The sequence below is a fragment of the Colias eurytheme genome, chromosome 2 (genome assembly GCF_061535395.1).
Source record: "Colias eurytheme isolate Ceu_HAF_F1 chromosome 2, ilColEury1 Martin Lab GWU primary, whole genome shotgun sequence".
NCBI lineage: Eukaryota > Metazoa > Arthropoda > Insecta > Lepidoptera > Pieridae > Colias > Colias eurytheme.
In genome coordinates, this window is record NC_142981.1 from 1,491,474 (window position 1) to 1,513,753 (window position 22,280).

General features: G+C 35.2%; 1 protein-coding gene and 1 long non-coding RNA gene across 2 annotated transcripts in view; one reads left to right on the forward strand and one right to left on the reverse strand.

The window, feature by feature from the left end:
- The window catches only part of rau (RA domain-containing protein rau), a 73,554-nt gene that overhangs the window by 4,206 nt on the left and 47,068 nt on the right, over positions 1–22,280 (reverse strand). Inside the window, exon 3 of the mRNA XM_090110309.1 lies at positions 211–467. Coding sequence (XP_089966435.1) covers positions 211–467 — 257 coding nt within the window. The remainder of the gene's footprint in view (positions 1–210; positions 468–22,280) is intronic.
- Positions 10,876–12,356, forward strand: LOC149910079 (uncharacterized). Its single transcript, XR_016457235.1, has 3 exons — positions 10,876–11,276; positions 11,400–11,461; positions 11,536–12,356. It is a non-coding gene; the product is annotated as an uncharacterized LOC149910079 (long non-coding RNA).

Below are 22,280 nucleotides of genomic sequence, written 5' to 3' on the forward strand. Positions count from 1 at the left end.
CATAGTGCCGATACCTTTTTGTTTGGAACTACATAATTATAGATATTAATATGTATAAAGTTTTATCCAAATCCGTCCAGTGGTATTTTCGTGAAAGAGTAACAAACATATATCCATCTTCACAAAGTTTTGCATTTATGATACTGTATACATAAATATAGTAGGAGTATTCAATATATAGGTAGTATGTTTTATGAGTAGGATACTTACTTCGAGTAACCCTTAGGATGGCAGGCCTGGAGCGCAGCGGGTCTCGCGTCGTCATCCAACACGAGCGTGGTCCGCAAACCAGCGGCTCTGACCCTCACTTCCATGCTCAGGTAGAACAGCCGAGGGTCCCGGTGCCTCATGCGGAACTTGCCCAGGAGGGTGGCCACTACCTCCTTGGCTCTGGTGCCCCAGGTCACTGAGAGGGTCTTGTACTCTATGTCCGGTCGCAGGCAGCGGGCGTACACTTTTATTGTGGTCTGGAAATAAAATAGTATGTCATTTTTCTTAACCATTTTTTTTAAACATTCTTAATAGGTAGTGTTAGATGAAATCAAGAACGCACATCACTAGTCGCGGCCACGTCCCCTCCCTAATGCTGGAGATGTCAGTCTATTGCGCGGGAAGAAAACAGTGTGACGCGACATTCCGTTTGGATATATTAAAAGCTATTAATTCATTAAAAGTCTTTATTTAATATCTTATTAGATTCAGAAGTGGTATGTTTCTCACGAGCATAAACGATATATGTGATTTTTGGCATGATTAATTCGTTAACAAAAGTGTGTTGAAGTTTTACTAACCTAACTAATTGGTGACGGAAAACTTACTTGTTGAACTTTAATTTTGCAATAATGGATGCTTTTCACTGTTAAACGCTTAAACTAACTTTGGTGTGGGCTTTTGTTGTGTTTTATGGACAATTGTTGCTTTCTTAATGATAAATCTTATTGTGTGACCTTGCTCGCGGTACACGTGGTGACAAGTTTGAAATATAAAGTTGGTGTGGTATATTGTGCAAGAGACCTTGGTGAGCTCCATCCATATTGTTTTTTTTCATATTGTCTTAATTCTGTTTGGATTACTAGAACATTAAATAAACAATAACTAGTGAATATTAAAACATTCTAAGTGTGTGGACTATTATAATAATAAATTTTAATATTTTGAATTTATAGAAGATAATTTAAAAAAACTTAATTTCTATTTTATTTCTTGTGTGCGTTATATATATTGGACAATTACTATAGAATAACATAGAGGTGTATATGTGTGAATCAGAACAATTTAATAAAAACCTAAGTCTAATTAGATTCTTGATATAGAAAAATTTGTTATAAACCTAATTTTAAGTATATTGTAATTAAATAAATAAGAGTAATATGGGTCGCTCCAAGGATAGGAAACGGGCTCATAGTAGCTCAAGTTCTTCATCTTCTTCTTCTGGGGAAGGTGGGAAAAAGCTGAAAAGTAGGATAAGGAAGAAGGAAAGGAGGATCAAGGATTTGAAAGAATTAGTCAGACAGTTAAGAAAGAAGAATATGCCCGCTAGGAGTGGGACACCGCCCATATCTAAGTCGAGTACTAGTTTTGATAAGGATATGCGACCTGTTGTGCGTTATGTAGGGCGTAACGACTTTGTACCAGAATTTAACCCCCAAACAACATCAGTATCGATTGAACATTGGATTCGGAACTTAGAGAGCACAGCCAAGATGCATGGGTGGGATGAACGTACCCTAGTATGCAATTGCACCTCAAAATTGAGTGGGTACGCTAAAGCGTGGTATGAACAACAAGCTTCATATGAGATTAATTGGGACGAGTGGAAGGAAAAGTTAATAAAGGCATTTCCTTTCACCAAGAATAAACTTTCTCAGATTAGGGAACTCGTCAATAGGGTGAGGTTGCCAGATGAGGACCCAATTGAATTTTTCTACACAAAGCTGGGTATTGGAATGTCTTGCCATCTGAGTGATGAAGTCATAACTGAAGCTGTCATTGGGACACTTGGTAACAAGCTGTGGGAAGTTGGTGCTAAGTCAGCCGGGTGCCGTGATAGTGGTTCTCTTTTGCAATACTTAGCTAGCATTAATTCTGCAGATTTGGGCAATGATAATGGTCAGCCAAGCACCTCCAGACCTAGTGACCAAAAATTAAATAAAACAACAAAATGTTTTTCATGTGGCAAAATTGGCCATAAGGCTAGCAGGTGCTATAGGAGTACTAAGAAGACAACTCAAATTCAGAACAAAAATAAAACTGACAAAAGATGTTCATTTTGTGATCGGGTTGGTCATGTTGAAGCCGACTGTTTCAAGAAACGAATCCAGAAACATTGCAATTTCTGTGATATTAAGGGCCACACTCTTGATGAATGTAGGAAACGGTCCAGAGCGAGTCCTCAAAACAAACTGGTCCGAAAAGTTCAGACAGTATGCAATGATGTCTCAGACAAAAAGTATTTTAAAACTGTACTGATTAATGGGAACCCTGCTGAAGCTTTTGTTGATTTTGGTAGTTCTTGCAATACTATGAAGCATAGTTTTTGTGAGCAACAAAAATTGGAATGCACAACTAATAATGACATGGTTATAAAGGGTTATGGCGATGCTCTTACTCTACCTCTTGGTTTGACTACAGCTGTGTTGACGGTGGATGGACTTGAGTTGAAGACTAAGTTTTATGTTGTACCAGATCAAGTTCAAGATTTTGATATTTTAGTGGGACAGCCATTTACTGAAGCGGAAAATGTGGTGGTGGTTAAGACTGCTTCTCAACTTAGCGTCTTCAAAAGGGATATGGCTTTGGAACTCGCAGAGCTGTGTGAAGACATTGAAAAGGTGCGCCTCTACCCTTATGTTGATGTTGTGTTAAATCCAGGCTTGAATAAAGTAACAGTCAGAACTGAACCATTGGCTAGGGGTATCATGGATGTGAAGCCCAGTGAACAGAGACTGCCAATGCATGAAAAGGACATACTGAGTGGGGAAGTAGAGAGTGAAGATGGATCAGTCGTTATAAAACTTATAAATAGGACACATGGACAGATTGAACTAAAAAGTGAAGAATGTGTAGCTCGAGCTGAATTAAAGAACATGGTCAAAGAACCAGTGAATGTACCTAAATTGGGTGATCACTTGACTGATGAGGAACAGGAAGCTTTAAACTCACTTCTCAAGCACTATAGCGGGTGTTTTGCCGGCAACGGCATGGAGTTAGGGAACTGTAACATTGAAATGAACATAAAATTGACAGAAAACAAGGTAATTAATTACAAGCCATACCGGATGTCCTTTCATGAGAGAGAAGTGGTAAGAAATATTGTGGCAGAGTTACTTGAAGCTCGTATAGTGGAGAAATCAACTTCGCCTTATGCAAGCCCTGTACTGCTAGTGAAGAAGAGGGATGGGGGCTATCGCATGTGCGTTGACTATCGAGCATTGAACAAAATTACCGAAAAAGAAAGATATCCCCTACCTGTTATTCAAGATCTACTGGACAGACTTGTTGATAAGACAATGTTCTGTTGTTTGGACCTGGCGAATGGCTATCACCAGATTAAAATAGCAGCAGACTCGAGACCTTACACGGGTTTCGTCACACCTGATGGTCATTTTCAATACCGGATGATGAGTTTTGGGCTTTGTAACGCTCCCGCCGTATTTCAGCGGGCCATGAATGAAATACTTGCTCCTGTTATTCATGAGTGTGCGGAGGTATACATTGATGACGTCATAATTTGGGGTAATGACGTCTCTAGTTGTCTGGACAATCTCAGGAAAGTTTTAGAGTTGATTGATGCTGCTGGTGTCAAATTGAAGCGGAGTAAGTGCTCATTTCTTACCAAAACTGTAGAATATCTTGGACATGAGATCCATGGAGGAGAGATACGACCATCTTCTCACAAAATAACAGCTGTTGCGGACTTCAGGGCTCCCAGTAATGTCCACGAGCTTCGTCAATTCTTAGGGTTGGCGAGCTACTTTCGCAAGTTTATTAAAGGGTTTGCTACAATTGCGAAACCACTTACAATGTTGACCAAGAAGACTGCTGAGTGGAGCTGGGGTACCGAACAGACTGAAGCTATGGAAACATTAAAGAGGGTACTTACTTCTGATCCAGTCCTTGCAATTTATAATCCGAATCGTGAAACACAGATCCATACTGATGCTTCGAAGTTGGGTCTGGGTGGAGTGCTACTACAGCGACAAGAAAATGGCGACTGGAAAGCTGTTGCTTACGCGAGCAGACAGACCACAGCTACTGAGGTAAATTACCATAGTTTCGAACTTGAGGCGTTAGCTGTCGTCTTTAGCATTCAAAAATTCAAAGTGTACGTAACGGGCATCAAATTTCGAGTTGTGACAGATTGTTCAGCTCTGCGACTGGCATGGTCAAAAAGAGACTTGTCACCTCGCATAGCGCGTTGGTGGCTTGATCTGCAAGAATATGATTTTGACGTGGAGCATCGACCTGGGACATCTATGGTACACGTGGACGCGCTCAGTCGAAATCCTATTACAATTAAGCATATCGAAGAGAAGGATTTTATTAACGCCTTACAAGATGCTGATGAGGATATTCAGTCAACTATTACGAATTTACACTTGGAGTTAGACGCTAATAAACACAAAAAAGAGGGGTTATCTAAGGACTACAAAATTGTAAACGAATTGTTGTGCCGTATTGTGGATGGTTCTGCTAAGCCTGTTGTGCCTAAAAGCGCGAGATGGCATATCATGAAGACCTATCACGACAACAATGGTCATTTAGGTGTAGAAAAGTGTCTGGAGGCTATTCAAGCCAAATATTGGTTTCCTAAAATGCGGAAAAGTGTAGAACGGTATGTGTCAAGCTGCATTGGTTGTCAGTTCGCCAAGAAACCGACTGGTAAACAGCCTGGGCTCTTACACCCGATTCCAAGAGCTCCTGTGCCTTTCGACACCCTACATGTCGATCATTTAGGGCCGTTTTGCAAAAGTAATGGAAAAACTTATATTTTTGCTCTGATAGATGGATTTACAAAGTTTGTGTGGCTAGAAGCTGTTGCCAGCGCCAATGCAAAAGGAGCTATTACTGCCCTAAATAGAATAATTCAAGTTTTTGGTTATCCCACAAGGATAGTGAGCGACAGAGGCACGGCATTCACCGGACGCGAATTTAAGGAATATTGCAGTGAGTTTGGAATAAAGCATGTTCTGAATGCCGTGGCGACTCCACGTGCGAATGGGCAGGTTGAGCGCCTGAACCGCACCATTCTTAATTCGCTAACCGCTCATATGGGCGAGGAGCAAAAAGGGTGGGATAAATACCTGCCTAAAGTACAGCTAGGCATCAACTCGACCGTGAGCCAAGGGACTGGCAAATCGCCGTTGGAGCTATTATGTGGTTTGAGACCCCGTTTAGCTGGGGATATACAGGGAGCGTCATATGCGCCATCAGAGATAGCCCCGAACAGAGAGGAAGCCTCCCGCAAAATTATTGATAACGCCGCACGAATGAAACTGCGGTATGACAAGGGTCGTCGTGCTAGTTTACCAATTGCAGTTGGTAGCTTAGTGATGGTTGAGCGAAAAATTATGCGACCAGGGTTGTCCAGTGGCAAGTTGATCCCTAAATACGCGGGACCATATAAGGTTACTGCAGTTTTGCCTAACGATCGTTACGAAGTCACGTCAACTGCTAAGGGCAAAAAAGCCTATAAAAACATAGTGGCACGTGACAAACTGAAGTTATAGCGAGCTCGATGTGAGTCGTCATCTGATGATAGCGCTACCTAATGGTGTATTAAATTATTATCAATGAGCAGTTTCGTGTTTTGATTGGTTACTGCGTTGCATATATTGTGCCAATTAAAGTAGTTTGCCTATGGGGCCTTATACATTTGATTTTTATGTAAGAATTATGCCTCCGGGGCCTGTCACTGTCCGCAGTGGTTACCTCCGAGTATCTGATACAATACTTGCCTCTGGGGCCTAGTGTATTTGTTAACACTTGTTTTCGGAGCCTGTTCACACTGAAATAACTTATGTTGCCTGAGGGGCCAAAGCATCATTGTCGTGTTGTACGCTTGCCTTAGGGGCCTTAGCATAGTGAGCCAATGTCTTGTTTGCCGTGAGGGGCCTCAGCATTAACTAATATCCTTTTGCTTGCCTTAAGGGCCTCAGCATTGACAACGACTCGGTTGCTTGCCTCAGGGGCCTTAGCACTATCACCGAAGCCTGCGGTTGCCTCAGGGGCCTCGCAGAGTTGGCTTGCCTCAGGGGCCTTGGCAATATCAATAAATCCTGCATTGCCTTAGGGGCCTCGCAGAGATGGCTTGCCTCAGGGGCCTTAGCAATATCAACGAATCCTGCATTGCCTTAGGGGCCTCGCAGAGATGGCTTGCCTCAAGGGCCTTAGCTGAAGAGCTGCCGAAGCTGTCCGTTCGAGAAGCAAGAATCGTCGTGTCCGCGGGAATGAGTGAGTTCCTGTGGCCGGCCGGGTGAGCTTCCTTCGGGGACCGAAGGGTTGCAGGATGGCCGAGCTGTTAGATGAAATCAAGAACGCACATCACTAGTCGCGGCCACGTCCCCTCCCTAATGCTGGAGATGTCAGTCTATTGCGCGGGAAGAAAACAGTGTGACGCGACATTCCGTTTGGATATATTAAAAGCTATTAATTCATTAAAAGTCTTTATTTAATATCTTATTAGTAGGTAGCAGAATATGTTTACGAAAAGCTGCGAGTAAGAGTTTTAGTGGTAAAGAATTCGGTAGTAAACTAATTACGATCTTTTTTCAGAAATTAATTTACTCTGAACGTAAAACTCACGATCAAAATACAATTACATTTATAGAGGTATAATCCCTGTATTGGTAGAGCAGGTGTAGTTACCCTGTAATAAGCACTAGCTTTAAAGCTACTATAATCTAGATTCAAGGCACAATTACGTCTAGGGTCTAGGTTAAAGTCTAGGTTGGAATTCTTACAACATTCTAATTTTAACCCATACCTTTAATTATGCAAATCAACAGAAAGTAGCCTATAAACTAGCCTATTTTCAATTTCGACCATTCCACGTAAAATGTACTACGTGTACTACGTGAAAGTTTCCCTTTTCTTATTCTCGTGCAATACCAAAATAACTAAATCGCAAAAGAACTAAATAATTCTTAGTAAAAAGAATATCAGAATCATCGTCTTTACTATCAGTGGAGTTATTTGTAAAACAAAAGTTTGTAAGTGCGTCAAGCGACAACTGCTGTCTCAAATCAACACTTCGCCACTTCCTGGACGCGCGCTAACCACAAAATAAATGAAAAAAATTACACAGAGTAAGAATATCGGATGGTAGGATGTCACCTGGGGAAGTGTTATGCAATTTTTTTGTAATATCAAAATTATTTAAAAAATATCCAATTAGTTTTCGGAACGAAATTTTTTTTAGGCTAAGCTTAAAAGCTTCTGCCAAAGATATCGTATACTTGGTTATGTAGTCTTTTCCATTGTTATTCGAAAATATGCTTACGTATTGTAATGCCTCTACACTTTACAATTGACAAACAGCACAAACATTAAAATTATTACGACACAACAGTATGCAAAGATTGCAGAAAATCTGGTTCCCACGCGCGAAGGTCTACAAACACGTAACACTGAGCAAGCACTAAGCTTTAAAAAATTATTATAAACACAATTTTATAACCAAAAATATTCCTATATAACTGGCCATTAACAAAAAAATTAAAAACATAAAAAAGAATAATATCATTGGTCTTCTTCCACGTTCCAAGTTCAAATTACAGCACGAAATTTGACATCTACCAAAAAGTATTATCTATTCTCAATAAAAAAAAAACTTACATGAATGTTATGGGGGTGGAAGGCAAGACGCATCCGCGGGGCCGGCACGGGCGCGGCCATGATGCGACAGAACGTCCGATCACAACGACAGCTATTTGACTACTGAGCCAGGATTTACGGTTTGGGACTTCGCGGAAGTGCTAAGGGTACGAGGGGTGCCACCTGCTGTTTCCTATTGTTGCAACAGGAAGCCCTGCGTACTTGTCTATTATGCTCTGATTATGATGCTTATCTATGGTGTCCTATAGCGATATCGAGAGGACATCGATTATATTAGATATATTTTGATCAATGATTTTCCCATAGACTTATTCTTCTTTACCAATGCTATAGTATCATTTGCATCTATTATTTATTTTCAAATAGTACTTACCTACTTAATGTTTGATTATCTATAATATAAAAATGAATCCCAAAATGTGTTGGTAAGCGCATAACTTGAGAACGGCTTAACCGATTTCGTTAATTCTTTTTTATTATATTCCTTGAAGTACGAGGATGGTTCTTACGTAGAGAAAACGTAAATATGTACCACGGGCGAAGCCGGGGCGGACTGCTAGTTAAATATAAATATACCAGACGAGTTTAATTAATAATTGCGAACTACTTCATAACCAATAAAAAAGTATGGTAGTACAATAACCTCTCGTTTATTAGTGCAATTTTCCCACGGCATCCTACCGGCTACCATTTTGTTTTAGTGCAGCAAATTTTATGACTGGGTTATTCAATGTGTAATAAAAATAAAGCTAAGGAAAGTTTACCATGTACCTACCCATGATAAGTATATTATAACAAAGAAATTTGCTGTCCATTTAGATAAATTTCTGCATAAAAATAGTTCATGCCTCATTATTTTCAACACAAGTCATCAATTGATCTAAAAATTCATCAAATTACTTTCAACATTATATGGACTATTTTAACTAGGGATGTAACGATACATGATTTTGCCGATACGATACCGATACCGATATTTGTAGTAATGTATCGGCGATACCGATATCGATGGCTTGGTAGAAAAATAAATAGTGAATTATGCATAAAAAGTTACCAACATTTAACAGAGACTCAACTGTTAATCGTATTCTTTTAAATAAAAATGCCAAATCAAAAAACAACAAAACCATTTATTTTAGTATTATTATTTTACAAAGTCAGTTAAACTTTAAGTAATACACATACAATCAGTACCTAATAAAAGTTCACTATGACTATTGGTAGAGTTTTTTCAGAAAACAAAGTGCGCACGCGCGGGCGGCCTCCCGCATCGTTCATCGGGCGCGGTTTTTTGAATTGTTTGATATCGGTATCGGTTGTTTTATTATCGGCGATACCGATATATCGGCTTGCCGATTATATCGGCCGATATATCGGTATCGGTATCGGTATCGTTACATCCCTAATTTTAACATAATATGTATAATAAACTACTATAAATACTATCATACAGGAAGGAGGACGTAAACTTTGTTACCGAAAAAGTACGGAACTTTTTCGGTAACAAAGTCAACCGAATCCGCGGGCAAACATCTAGATTCTAGTTATTTATAGTATATGAACCACAGAACTATAATGTGGTATGAAGACTATGAACAACATTTTTATGAGATCGTAATATTATATCGCAGAACAATTATCGAATTTACAAAAACATCAGTCTCGGGATGTGTTGCGAATTTCTTCATATTTTTAAGATCCATAAAAATAATATGCTCTTTGAACAGTTAATAATTCATGAACCTTAAACATAACATAAAAGTAAATATGATTTCTGTTGATTTGTAATTTGTATGAATCTGTCAATTCTGTTGATTTTGATGATAAATAGATGTAACAATTTAGACAATTTAGCTTATAACTTTTATTACCGTAATTACATTTTTTTGCTACAATTTAATTATTCCATCAAATCCTAATTCTTGCGAAACACATACAATCAATAAGTTCTAAGGTTACATTGAATGACTCAAATTAAAATGAAGCCGCATGGTGACAAAGCAGATGCATTTCACATCTGTTAAATAAATCGATTATTTATTTAGAAGCAAGCTGTATATTGCGGTTCTCTAGACTGTCTTTGTCTAGTCAAGAAGTCATAGTACGAGATCCGGCTCCCAAAAATCGATTAGAAAAATTTTAATTAAACATGCTTGCGGCCAAATTTTGACTGGCAACCTAGTCGATATATATTCTCCTAATTATAAATATACATAAAAATTCGGTTTTCAGCAAAAAACCGATGAACGCATTGATCCTGCGGTGGGATCTTAGACTGTCAGACTATTCCAGGAATAATATCGTACGATAATCGTCTGAAATAGACGTAAATGGCCAATGATTGATTGACCTTCCCTAAAATATTGAGATAATGTTTGAATCCCAGAGAGAACTAGAAAAAATCAACTCACCTGAGTCTTTATTAATGTACCTTATAAATTAAATGATAGCTTGATATAACCATTCTTAGATAGTACTGATAACGTGTCACCTTTTTCAAAACATGTCTACTTGCATCCTTTTCAAAATGCCCAGTTATATTCGTCCACGATGGGCATAAACATTGACAATTACACACATAGCAGTAGCTTGAAAAGCACAGACTTCCTCAATAATCATAACTGGGTATGGTAATGAAAGTGTCGGTAAAAGTGGTCATCATTCGTGAACTTGGAGGAAGTTGAAAAACCCGCGCCGGATGATCTTGGAATGTGTTGGTAAAAACTTGTAAGTGCGTAAGTATTGAATGACCTTTGTTAGTATGCATTTTGATTTATATTGTAAGTAGTGAAGTCAAGAATGAATAAAGTTTGCATGATTTTTAAGGTAGACGGTGAGTAATGTTTTCCTATTCTATCGTTAAGGTGATGAATTAATTTTTCTAACATTTACGGCCCTTTTCAAACCTTCGTAATTTTTATATTATTAAAGTTGTCGTGATGAAAATTCTTGACAAGAAAGTTCAATAGTAACACAATACGTCTACCGTTTTAGAAACATGATTCCATGATATTTTCTCGATACAAAAAAAATACAAAGTTCTCATTGTTATTTTTTTATAATCTCTGGCATCTTCAAAATAACAAACGTAAAGTTACGACTTTTTGGATATTAACTATAAAATATACAACCTATACGTCTACCGATTTAGAATTTTGAAATATGCGATGGTTTTGAAATAAACAAGAAATACTTGAAATTAGCGCGCGACCAGCCAATATAGCGAGAGCCGCCCTGTACCTTCCTACCCCGATCGCTGCACGAGTCATTCCCGCTACGGCCGTCACACGGGGAACTTGTGTCGCTCGCGCAATCGTAAAAAAGGGTGACAACACGATAAGACAAAATGAGACAAATGGGGACAATAAAGAAAATAAGAAGAAGAAACATAAAGGTTGGAGAAAAAAGAATGCTTACAATTGGAACAAATTAATGAAGAAGTTGGTTTTATTTTAAATTTGATGATAATTGTATTATAGACGATGTTTGATATGTACCCCTGTTTTAAGTACATAACGAATGTGTAAGATTTTTTTCATTTATAGCATAGATAATCTTTTCAGAAATCCGGAATCCAGAAGGAAAATAAACCCACTGATTGTTCACAATGTGAACCCACTCCTTCGTAAGTACCTTTATTCAGTCAAAAATGTATGTTATCAACGTTCTACTGGTTTTATCGCATGATTCCATTTTTAGCAAAAAGCAACAAAGTGCAAAGAAATAAAAAATCATGGTGAACTTAGTGGAAGTATGGCGGACGTGATATGGAACAGGAGCTCATTGGAGTAGTATTATATTTAAAAAAAATACGAAAAAATTTCAAGAATTACATTTCTTAGTAGGTGGTAGATAAGTATGTTGTATAAAGAATTTGATGTTGATATTTATTTCATTTATACTTACTACACCTGTGCGGAAAATTGCTTAGTACTAAAACAGGTTTATATTCATATTTACATAGTAATGTGAGTTTTCATTTCGAAAAATTTTGTGTAAGTATATTAAATTGAGTTCCTGGGTGATCTGGAAACACAATTGGGCCCGGAAGATGGCGCTGCAGTCACTCCTCCTAATGACATGAACCGATTTGGATGAATATTTGTGTGCACATTTCATTTTTGTGGGATGATTGGTTGATTCGCTTTCACATTAGCTAATATTATGTATTTTTGTTGTTAGAAAGCAAACTTAATTTAATGTTTATAATACATTATTATTGGTATAAATAAGCCAGTGTTCGTCTCACATTGCTGTACCTGCCTACCTACCCTACCAGGGCCTAACTTTGTTCTGGCTATTTTATTTTGATTATTTGTAATGAATAATTACAATTATAATAGAGTGCAAAAAATAAATACATGCGTCAATATATTTTGTGTTTTTTTTAAAACAATTTTTCTATTTAAAAAAATATCATTCCGACCGCGGCTTTGCCCGCTTGGAATTAGGTTATATCGTGAATCCTGTTTTATCCCACAGAAGTGTTCAGTTCGGATAAAAAGTATCCTATGTGTAAATCCAGGCAATTAGCTATATTTTATAATAATATAAAATTGGTAATGTAGTCTTGACGTGATTAAGTAACAACTAACAAAAAAATATACAAATTAACATCCAAAGTTTCTCATCAGTTTTACTGTATTAGTGATATCTTCCACTCTTGACTTTGACTGAGAAGAATTAGGGTTTATAACTTCTTTCAGAAATAGTACCTTTCATTTCTGGGCATGATGTAATATCTACGTCAGCATCAAATTCTATCTAAATCAATTCAGTAGTCCGCGATAATGAGTACCATTTCATTTTTTCAGAGTAACAATATTTTTTGTTATTTTAAAGATTATTTATAACCTGTATTATTTTGTAATAAAGTAAACATTACGAAATGATAATAATTATTATTAATAATGTCTAAGTAGTTGTTAAAAAGAAGATTATTTGTTTATAAGCAAGAAAATAAAACCAATAAATCAAGAATTAAATAAATGTATGACAATATTATAACTGTATGACGACTCCATACATGTTTGTCCCGAGTCGGCCAGCGGCAGCGCGGCGAGTATGCAAGAATGACTTCGCGCACACCCGCGTTCGCGATAGCGAGCTATTAGACTCCGCCCGCCAAGCAGTGGATTTTTTTTTGTGTATCGTCTTAAATATGTTTGGATATTAGGCGAAAAGCTCGGGTTCGAAACGACTTACGATCGAATTTTTCTATTTATTTTAATTGTTTAAAATACATTGTATTAAAAAAAATATCGAATCCATCAGCTTAAATCTAACCAACTAGGTACCTACTACTAATAATTAAACATTTACTATTATACCCAATTTATTTCAAACAATTAGCATTATTGATTTGAACAGTTAAATGTGCGTTTACAACATACAAAGTATGGAAAGCATATTATTACGTGGCATATATTAATATAATTTATTAGTACTTATCTACAATTACGTTCTGTAATAGCCCAGAAACAAATTAGTGTCCACTCTGCCATGCACCACAATCGTGGAATCATTAGCATGACAATTACACACGTGCGGCTTTAGAGATTAATCGTAGTTCCGTCTCTAAAACACAGATGGCGCTAAACTTAAAAATAAAACAATGCTAAAAATTATATTAAATCCGTCTAAGCTTATTTTATTTATTTAGTAATAAGTTAATAATTATTACGACATAACAAAATATTATTATTTTGTAATATCCTGGTTATATCATTTCCTATTATGAAAGTAGAGCACTAATGAAAATTTTACGGGTCAACCGAAGCTTAGATGATTGATTTTCACATTAATTAAATTCGTTGGGTTGAAATTATTATAATTAAATTATGTCATTTATAATTAGGTTTGCCTGTAATTGTAATATTTTTATGATATTGAAATTAAAAATGTATCCATTTTTTTAAGAACTCGTTGACTCAAAGTTTTCTTAAACCTATACCTATAGAGATTCTTTTAGTCAACATTGGAAATTACAGCTGCAATAATTACATCGTCATTAGGTACATAACATGATCTAACTACATTGACACTGCATACATTAAAATCATGTCTAATAATAATCGCATTAGATTTGGTATATTTTTACACGAGACAGGACGCCCTAAATTGGGTGAATGAGGTGTGACGACAGGAAATTAGGAAATCGGAAATAATGTACCTTAACTCGTTAATAATAAAGGCGTGGATCAAACGTTTTTCGGAAAGCACAATTTGAACGTCCGCCGGCGTTTCCATTCCCAATCATTTGATAGCAAACATTTCCTATTTCTTTTCATGTTTTAAATTTTATCGGAAATTGTTTTTGATCTCGCTAGTGGGATGTAGGAAGCGTTTTGATTATGTGATTATATTGAGGTTTAAAGTGGGATTATAATGCATCATCATTTTTTTTTAATTTTCAACAACAGATGGCGCTACGGTTTTGATGGTATTCATTTAAAAATCAAAATTGATCTTTAATTAATATTTATTGGTTTATAGTTATTACTCGACGAAATATAATATACACAAAGGAACCCGTTTAATGTATTAAACTACTGGAGGAAAAGGAATAAAATTAAATAGGGTCCGTCTTAATGTAGTTGGTGCTAATAGGTATATAAAAATTAAATAAGTGCATGTCTAAAAGGCGTTTACTTAGTATCAGGAGTTGAAATAAAGCAATCCTTTACAATTCATAATTGCATAATATATATGTTCATACATCAAACCAAATTGGTCAATTTAAAAAGCGTGCTACCACAAAGGACGACCATTTAATGACTACGTTTACTTTTTATGGCCTGCTGTAATTGTCTAAAGAGTTGTTATAACAGTTGTAGACGAACTATGAAAAATCCATAAAAGTTCCTTAAATACCTTATCTCTAAAGTACTTCTTGGAACGCGTGGGGCACTTCAAACAACCAAAATACATGAAGTATTTCAATTTCTACCCCTCCCACGAAGAAGGCTTTATCCTTAGTCATAATATACAAAGTTTCAGAAATGTTTTAGTAGGAACAGAGATTTTCATTGGATCATCTTTTACATCACATTCACACCACAAACAATATTATTGAATGCGATGTTAATAATTAATACCTTATAGAAATTACTGGCAAGTTTTTATAATTTTTTTTTTTACAAATTCTTAATTTTTTCAAATAAAGAACGTCCTTCAAACGGGATGGAATCCCGCCATCCAGACAGGAGCCTATTTTAAAATTTAAAAATAAAACGAAGAGTTGTGTAAAAAACGCGGCAAAAAATGTACGTGGTGTGCGCACGTGCTCAAGCACACCAGGTGGACAGGATACGCAACCGTTTGATGCTTAGATAGTCTGTGATTATATTTTTATTACCTGTTGTAAAAATAAAGGGTTGCCTGTTTTTCTTTTATCTTTATTATGTATAGACAAGACAGTGATAGCCGTAGCTTTGAAAGTCCGCGCGTTTCCTAGTACATACCTACATACATAGTAGAAATTATATTAAGTTATTTTTGCAATGTATTTTTGTCATTTAGCTGTTTATGATAGCGGATAGGTGAGGTTTTTTTAAAGGGTTCTGCAGTAATTAATATATTATACATATAATATATAAAGCATTATATAAACCGGTGACTTGATTAATTTTCCTTTAAGTATACTTAATCTGTCTTATCTAACCCAATCTAGGTGACCAAAATATACCATTATTTTCAAATTAAAACTGCCATGCCATTAAATCATCAAAATGAAATATAAGTTGAATGAATAAAATAAATATTTCAGTAGCGCCACATCGAGGTAGCCGGTCGTTCGGTTAATTTATTGACTTTTAACTGGATTTATTACAATGATCCGCGCTCGTGTCGTAACTATGTGAGAAATGAGTATTTGAATAAAAAAAAATTATTGATTTTTTTTATGTATTTTGAAACTTTATTATCAATAATATTGATATTTAATGCAAATAACTTCAAAAAATTTTTTTTCCGTTAATTTTAAGCAATTAAAAATTGATGAAATTTAAGTTAGAATCACGTGACTAAAAACGCGCCATGACTGGTCACCACAGTTGTGACGTCATAATGTTATAGCTATTATTAACTGCAGTACATAGCGTTTACATACGATTTGTTAGTTGGTTCCGAATTAGTTAGTTAGTTACGAATAATATTCTTGATGTTGATATATTTATGATCACCGATTTTTGTCAGGAGTTGCCTTTGTAGTATTCGTACATAATGGTACAAAACGATAACTTTTGAGGTTCGCCATTTTTTATATAAATTTAAATAATATAATTAACAATCTTATATATAAAAATGAATCGCAAAATGTGTTGGTAAGCGCATAACTCGAGAACGGCTGAACCGATTTCGATAATTGTTTTTTTATTATATTCCTTGAAGTACGAGGATGGTTTTTATGTAGAGAAAACGTAAACATGTACCACGGGCGAAGCCGGGGCGGACCGCTAGTAATTAATATAATTAATATGTAATTTAATAATGACAACAAAATTAAATAGATCACTGTATTTATTATTAACACGCTTTTATTAGCTTCACCTGTATGTTTGTATGTAACCGACTCCTTTCGAAGTTTCGACTCGATTTTGACCCACTTAAAACCGACGGATTTTGTTCAAATTTTGAACACTTATCAAGATCCGATGACAATACAATAATATCATAAATTTATCCTGATAAGGATCGCCAGGATCAGCTTAAAACATATGTTTGTATGTAACCAATTCTCCTTTCGATTCGATTTAGACCCACTATAAACCGACGGATTTAATTTAAATTTTGTATACTTATAAAAACCCGGTAACAATACAATAATTTCATGAATTTATCTTTTTATCCTGTTTAGTTTTTCAAACTATATTAAATTTTCTACCAACTGCAATGAGTGAAAACTAACATTGTGACGTCACACGCGATCGGGTGACGCTTCGGGAGTTGTCGGCGTGTCTTCGGTACTGGATTCAAAGACTAATTTTTATTTTGAAATAACTTTTGCATTAATTATTGAATTATTGCAAAAAAAATAAAAATAAAAACAGTTTTGTTATAAAACTAATATATAATCTTTCCATTTATCACAAAAAAAAAATTAATTCAAATACTCAAATGCAGTGGCGGGAATTCTTTGTTTTTTTTTTTAATATTTATTTGATAACGATATTGATAATAAGTATTTGATAAAAGAAAATTGGTGTATTTAATGCTATTTTAAGTATAGAAAATTGGAAATCAATTAAAATACAGGACAGATGTCAACAGCGGAGTTAACATCAGCTGTTAAATTTTAAATTTTAAAATTACATTAAAATTAATTAATTAGTGCTAAAATAGTAAATATTAGTAATTAGTAACTATTTTATTGATAGAAAAGTGAAAATAATTGTGAAACACACCTTCTATGTGATCTACGCAACGTTTTGTATAACGAGGTCAACGTGTCAACGGTTATCCGAATTCAAACATCTTCTCCAATAAACCAGGGGAGTACTAGTTTTAAAATTTCTTATTTAATTATAAACGACACCTACATTCATTTGTAATACTAACACCGCTCATATTTAATGAGCTACGTCACAATAAATACATTGGCATAAAAGTTACCGTCTCACTTTGCTTGACAAGTTGGAAGCAATTTAGAAGACAAAAACTTATCGCCCCAGACAATATTATTCTTTACTCTTTACTACATCATACCGTTAATCACTTAATATCAACATTCAGTTCTATCATAATAGTATTCAGGAATAATTATCTCATACATTTCCTTTCATCTGTTTCAGTAACTTAAAAGTACAACATGCTGACCCGCAAGGCAGTAGCTAAGGACATGGAGAATAAATTAAAAGCTACACTCCATGATTTAAAAGCTTCACAATCTTTATGTGAAAAGCTCATACAAGAGCGGGATGAAAGTGAATTAGAGATTCAAGGAATTATAAAAAAGAACTCTCTTCTTAAGGCCGAGCTGGCTGAACTACACATGAAATACATTTATAGTGAAGACAAGTGCAAAGCCCTACAAGACGTTGTGGACAGCTTCCAGCAGTGCTCTAGTGACCATGAGAAAGCTCTTAGCCGTATCGCTGAGTTGGAATGTAGCTTAATGGAAGCGCAAGAGGACAATCCCAAGCGGCAATGCAACACACCAAGTAGTCTTCATGATGAATTAATTGAATGTGGACAGTTAAGTGGCTCTATAAACTTTAAAAAAATCAATTTCTCTTCGCATAAGAAGTTAAAAAAATATCTTAGAATAAGTAAGTTCATCAAGCGTACGCAATCTATTGTTAGAAAGAGTTCTTTAAAAAAGATAGTTCAACTAAAGAAAGACAACATAAACCTTGTTCAGGAGTTAGATAAATATCATAGGGATCTAGAATACTATAAAATCTTATATGATGTAGAAACAACTGAACTTAAGGAGAAGATAGACTCCTTAAGTCAAATGTTAACTGATGTGAACCAGAAATACTCTTCTGCCCAAATGCAAATTAACGAGCATATACAAGAGGCAGATTATCTTATTAAGTTGAGCAATGAGAATATGGATCGTTTTGAGTCGCTGACCAATAAATATGTATGTCAGTGTTCAAACAATGACAATGAGCAACCGTCGCCCCATAAGCCTGACTACACAGACATACATAGTGTTAAACCCACTACCACAATTCCAACCAGTAATACTAAATACCTTTCAAAGCAGGAAATAATTGTGTTGTCAGATAATATTGGTCAGGGATTTGGCGCTATGCTCAACAACTTAGGGCTTAAAGTTACTAATGTTTGTACGCCTAACAGTTCATTTAAATATATAATCAAATCACTGGATAATTTCAGCTTTAATAAGAATAATATTGTAATTATATTATATGGGGACAGTTTAAATATAAATAATAAGGATATTGATGTAGGATTAAAAAAAAATGTTAGATATTAGTAGTAAGACTAAATGTAAATTTATGTTGTGTACCTTGCCATACCTACCTGGTTTAACACAAGAACAAAATAGATTAATTCATAATATGAATTTAAAATTGTATAACCTAACAAATCATCATCGTGATGCATTTATTTACTTTGACATTAACTCATGTATTAAATCTTTTACTTTGACAAAGAATACAGTGTATCTGCCATATAGATATAAGCGTGAACTTGCTATGTTAATAGCATATAATATTAACCAGTCTGGTACATGTTCGGTATCAGACCATCAATCTACTATAATTTTATGTAGTAGTAATTTTATACATCAACCTAGATTAAGTGTAGAGAGACAATCTAGCCCTAAGCTAGATTTAAACTAGTATATAAGACAACAGCTAAGCAGTCTTTTTCCATTGTGCATCAAAATATTCAAGGCTTGGCTAGCAAATTGTTAGAAATAGAATTGTTTCTGAATGATAACAATATTAAAATATTTTGTGTAACAGAACATTGGCTTAAACAATGTCAGTCGTTAGTAAATATTGAAAATTACAAATTAAAAAGTATATACTTTAGGACGCAGGCTATTCACGGAGGTTCTGTTATTTTTGTACATGATAGTGTAAAATGTAAAGAACGAACTGACATTGTTAGTCTTTCTGTAGAACGGACCATTGAACTGTCCTGTGTGGAGCTGGAGCGTTATGTTATTGTTTGCGTTTATAGACCCCCTTCCAGTGACTATAATATGTTTGAGACAGTCATGGAAGAAATATTAAAGCGTCTAAGCAGGAGTAAAAAAAAAATTTATAGTATGTGGTGATTTTAATATTGATTTACTTTTACAAACACAAACGGCTACACGAATTGTTAATTTGTTTCAGTCATTCAATCTATATAAACTTTTTAACGAACCCACACGAATTACACCTACTTCTGCAACTTGTATTGATAATATATACTGTGACTGCATCTGTTTAGAGAAAAATATTCTCAATACATTGACTTCGGATCACTGTGGCCAGAAAGTAGTTTTTGAATGGGATTGCATACCTACATTTAAAAGGATTAATGTTAGGCCTATAACTAAAAAAGGCATTAATAAATTTAGGAATAATATTAATAAAAACCTGCCCGTACTAAATGATCAATCCTATCCTAATAGTCCGTGTGAAATGTTTAAAAATCTTTTTAATTTAGTACATAAAGAATTTGAAAAAATATTTAAAGTTAAATCTTTAGATATTACCAAGGATTTACCATTTAGTAAATGGGCGACAGCTAGTATACATAGGTGCAGGAACATTCTTTATGAATTATATGGTATGAAGCAATATAATAAAGACCCATCTTTTCTTAGTTATGTTAGAAATTACTCGAAAATCTTTAAAAAAGTTTGTTTCACTGCAAAGCGTTTGTATATCAAAGAAAAAATACGCGACTCTGATAATAAAGTTAAAACAGTTTGGTCAATTATTAATGGTGAAATGGGTAAAAGCAAATCAAGTAATACCATAAAACTTGTAAATAATGACAGGGTTATTGACAAAAGTGCTGATGTTGCGCTTGCTTTTGAAGAATTCTTCAGTAGTGTCCCTGCTACTATTACTAATAGTTTAAATTCGTCTTCAGCACTTGCAGAGACCTTTTTGAGGGACCATGTTGCGGAGTGCAGTACATTATTTGAATTACGACACGTAACTGCTAATGATATTGTTACTGTCTTTAAGACGCTTAATCTTAAAAATACTTGTGATCTTTGGGGAATGTCCGTAAATTTAGTTAACAATATAATAGAAAATATTGCGAAAAATTTAGCTTCTATATTTAATAAGTGTTGTGACTATGGTACATTTCCTAATTTACTAAAGCTTAGTAAAGTTATACCTTTATTTAAGAAGGGCGATCAAGATGACTGTAACAATTATAGACCTATCTCTATTTTACCAACATTAAGTAAGGTATTCGAGAAGTTAATATTAAACCAATTGAGTAGTCATTTTGCATCTAATAATTTACTGCACACCAAACAGTTTGGTTTCACAAAGGGGCGCTCAACCACAGATGCTGGAGTTGCACTTCTAACACATATATATAAGGCATGGGAAAACTCAAAAAATGCTCTAGGGATATTTTGTGACCTCTCCAAGGCATTTGACTGCGTTGAACATTGTACTTTGTTACGTAAACTTAATCACTATGGAATTAAAGGAAAAGCACAGAACCTCATAGCGTCATACCTGCATGATAGGATACAGACTGTAGTTGTTAATGGAGAACGTTCTAGCGGTGCGTCAATTAACATTGGTGTTCCACAGGGGTCAATTTTAGGTCCCTTCTTGTTCTTGGTATATATCAATGATCTTCCCTATTATTTGCAGGATAGGTGTGAAATAGTTCTGTTTGCAGATGATACCTCATTAATTTTTAATGTGGATAGGCATGACCCAAATGTTGACGAAGTGAACAGTGCTCTTTTACACATATCTGAATGGTTTACTGCCAATAATTTATTATTAAATGCCAAAAAAACCAATTGTGTTGAATTTTTACTTCCTAATGTAAAAAAGTTGAACAGAGATATTACCTTGAACGGGGAGGTATTGCATCCTACTGAGTCTACTGTATTTCTAGGGTTAACATTGGACGAGAAACTACAGTGGGGAGCCCATGTCAACACCGCTGCAGGTAAGCTCAGTTCTGCTGCATATGCAGTCCGAAAAATAAGGCATCTCACCGATGAAGATACGGCTAGATTGGTTTATTTCAGCTACTTTCATAGCATTATGTCCTATGGAATTCTACTGTGGGGCAGGGCTGCAGATATAGAAACTATATTTATCTTACAGAAAAGAGCCATTCGCTCTATATATAATTTACGTGCTCGGGACTCACTAAGAGATCATTTTAAGAATACTGGTATCCTTACTGTACCATCACAGTATATATTTAATAATATTTTGCATGTACACAAAAGCTCTGACTTACACACAAGAGTAGGAGATAGACACGATTATGGCACAAGGAACAAGAATAGAATTGAAATGCCATTTTTCCGATTAGCTAAAGTTAAAAATTCATTTATGGGTCAAGGTATACGCTTATACAATAGAATTCCTCACAATATTAAAGAGTTTAGTAGTTCTAAATTTAAAACTTACATAAAAAATGTACTAGTTCAGAGAGCGTACTACAGTATTCAGGAATATATGGACGATAAAGACCCATGGAGGGTTGTCGCGTAAAAACCACAGGACAGTTCTTTGGCATATTATGTAGTTAGGTAGATATAAGTTACATACTATGTAAATTTATTGACATTATTTAAAAGAGCAACTATGGAGTTTCTTGCCGATTCTTCTCCATAGATACTGCTTTCCGAATCGGTGGTAAATGTTAAAAATACTATGTAATGACGATTCGAAAGTGCTACTAAATAGTAGTCTAATTGAATAAATGAATGTTTGAGTTTGAGTTTGAAATAAATGAACATGCCTTTATTATTA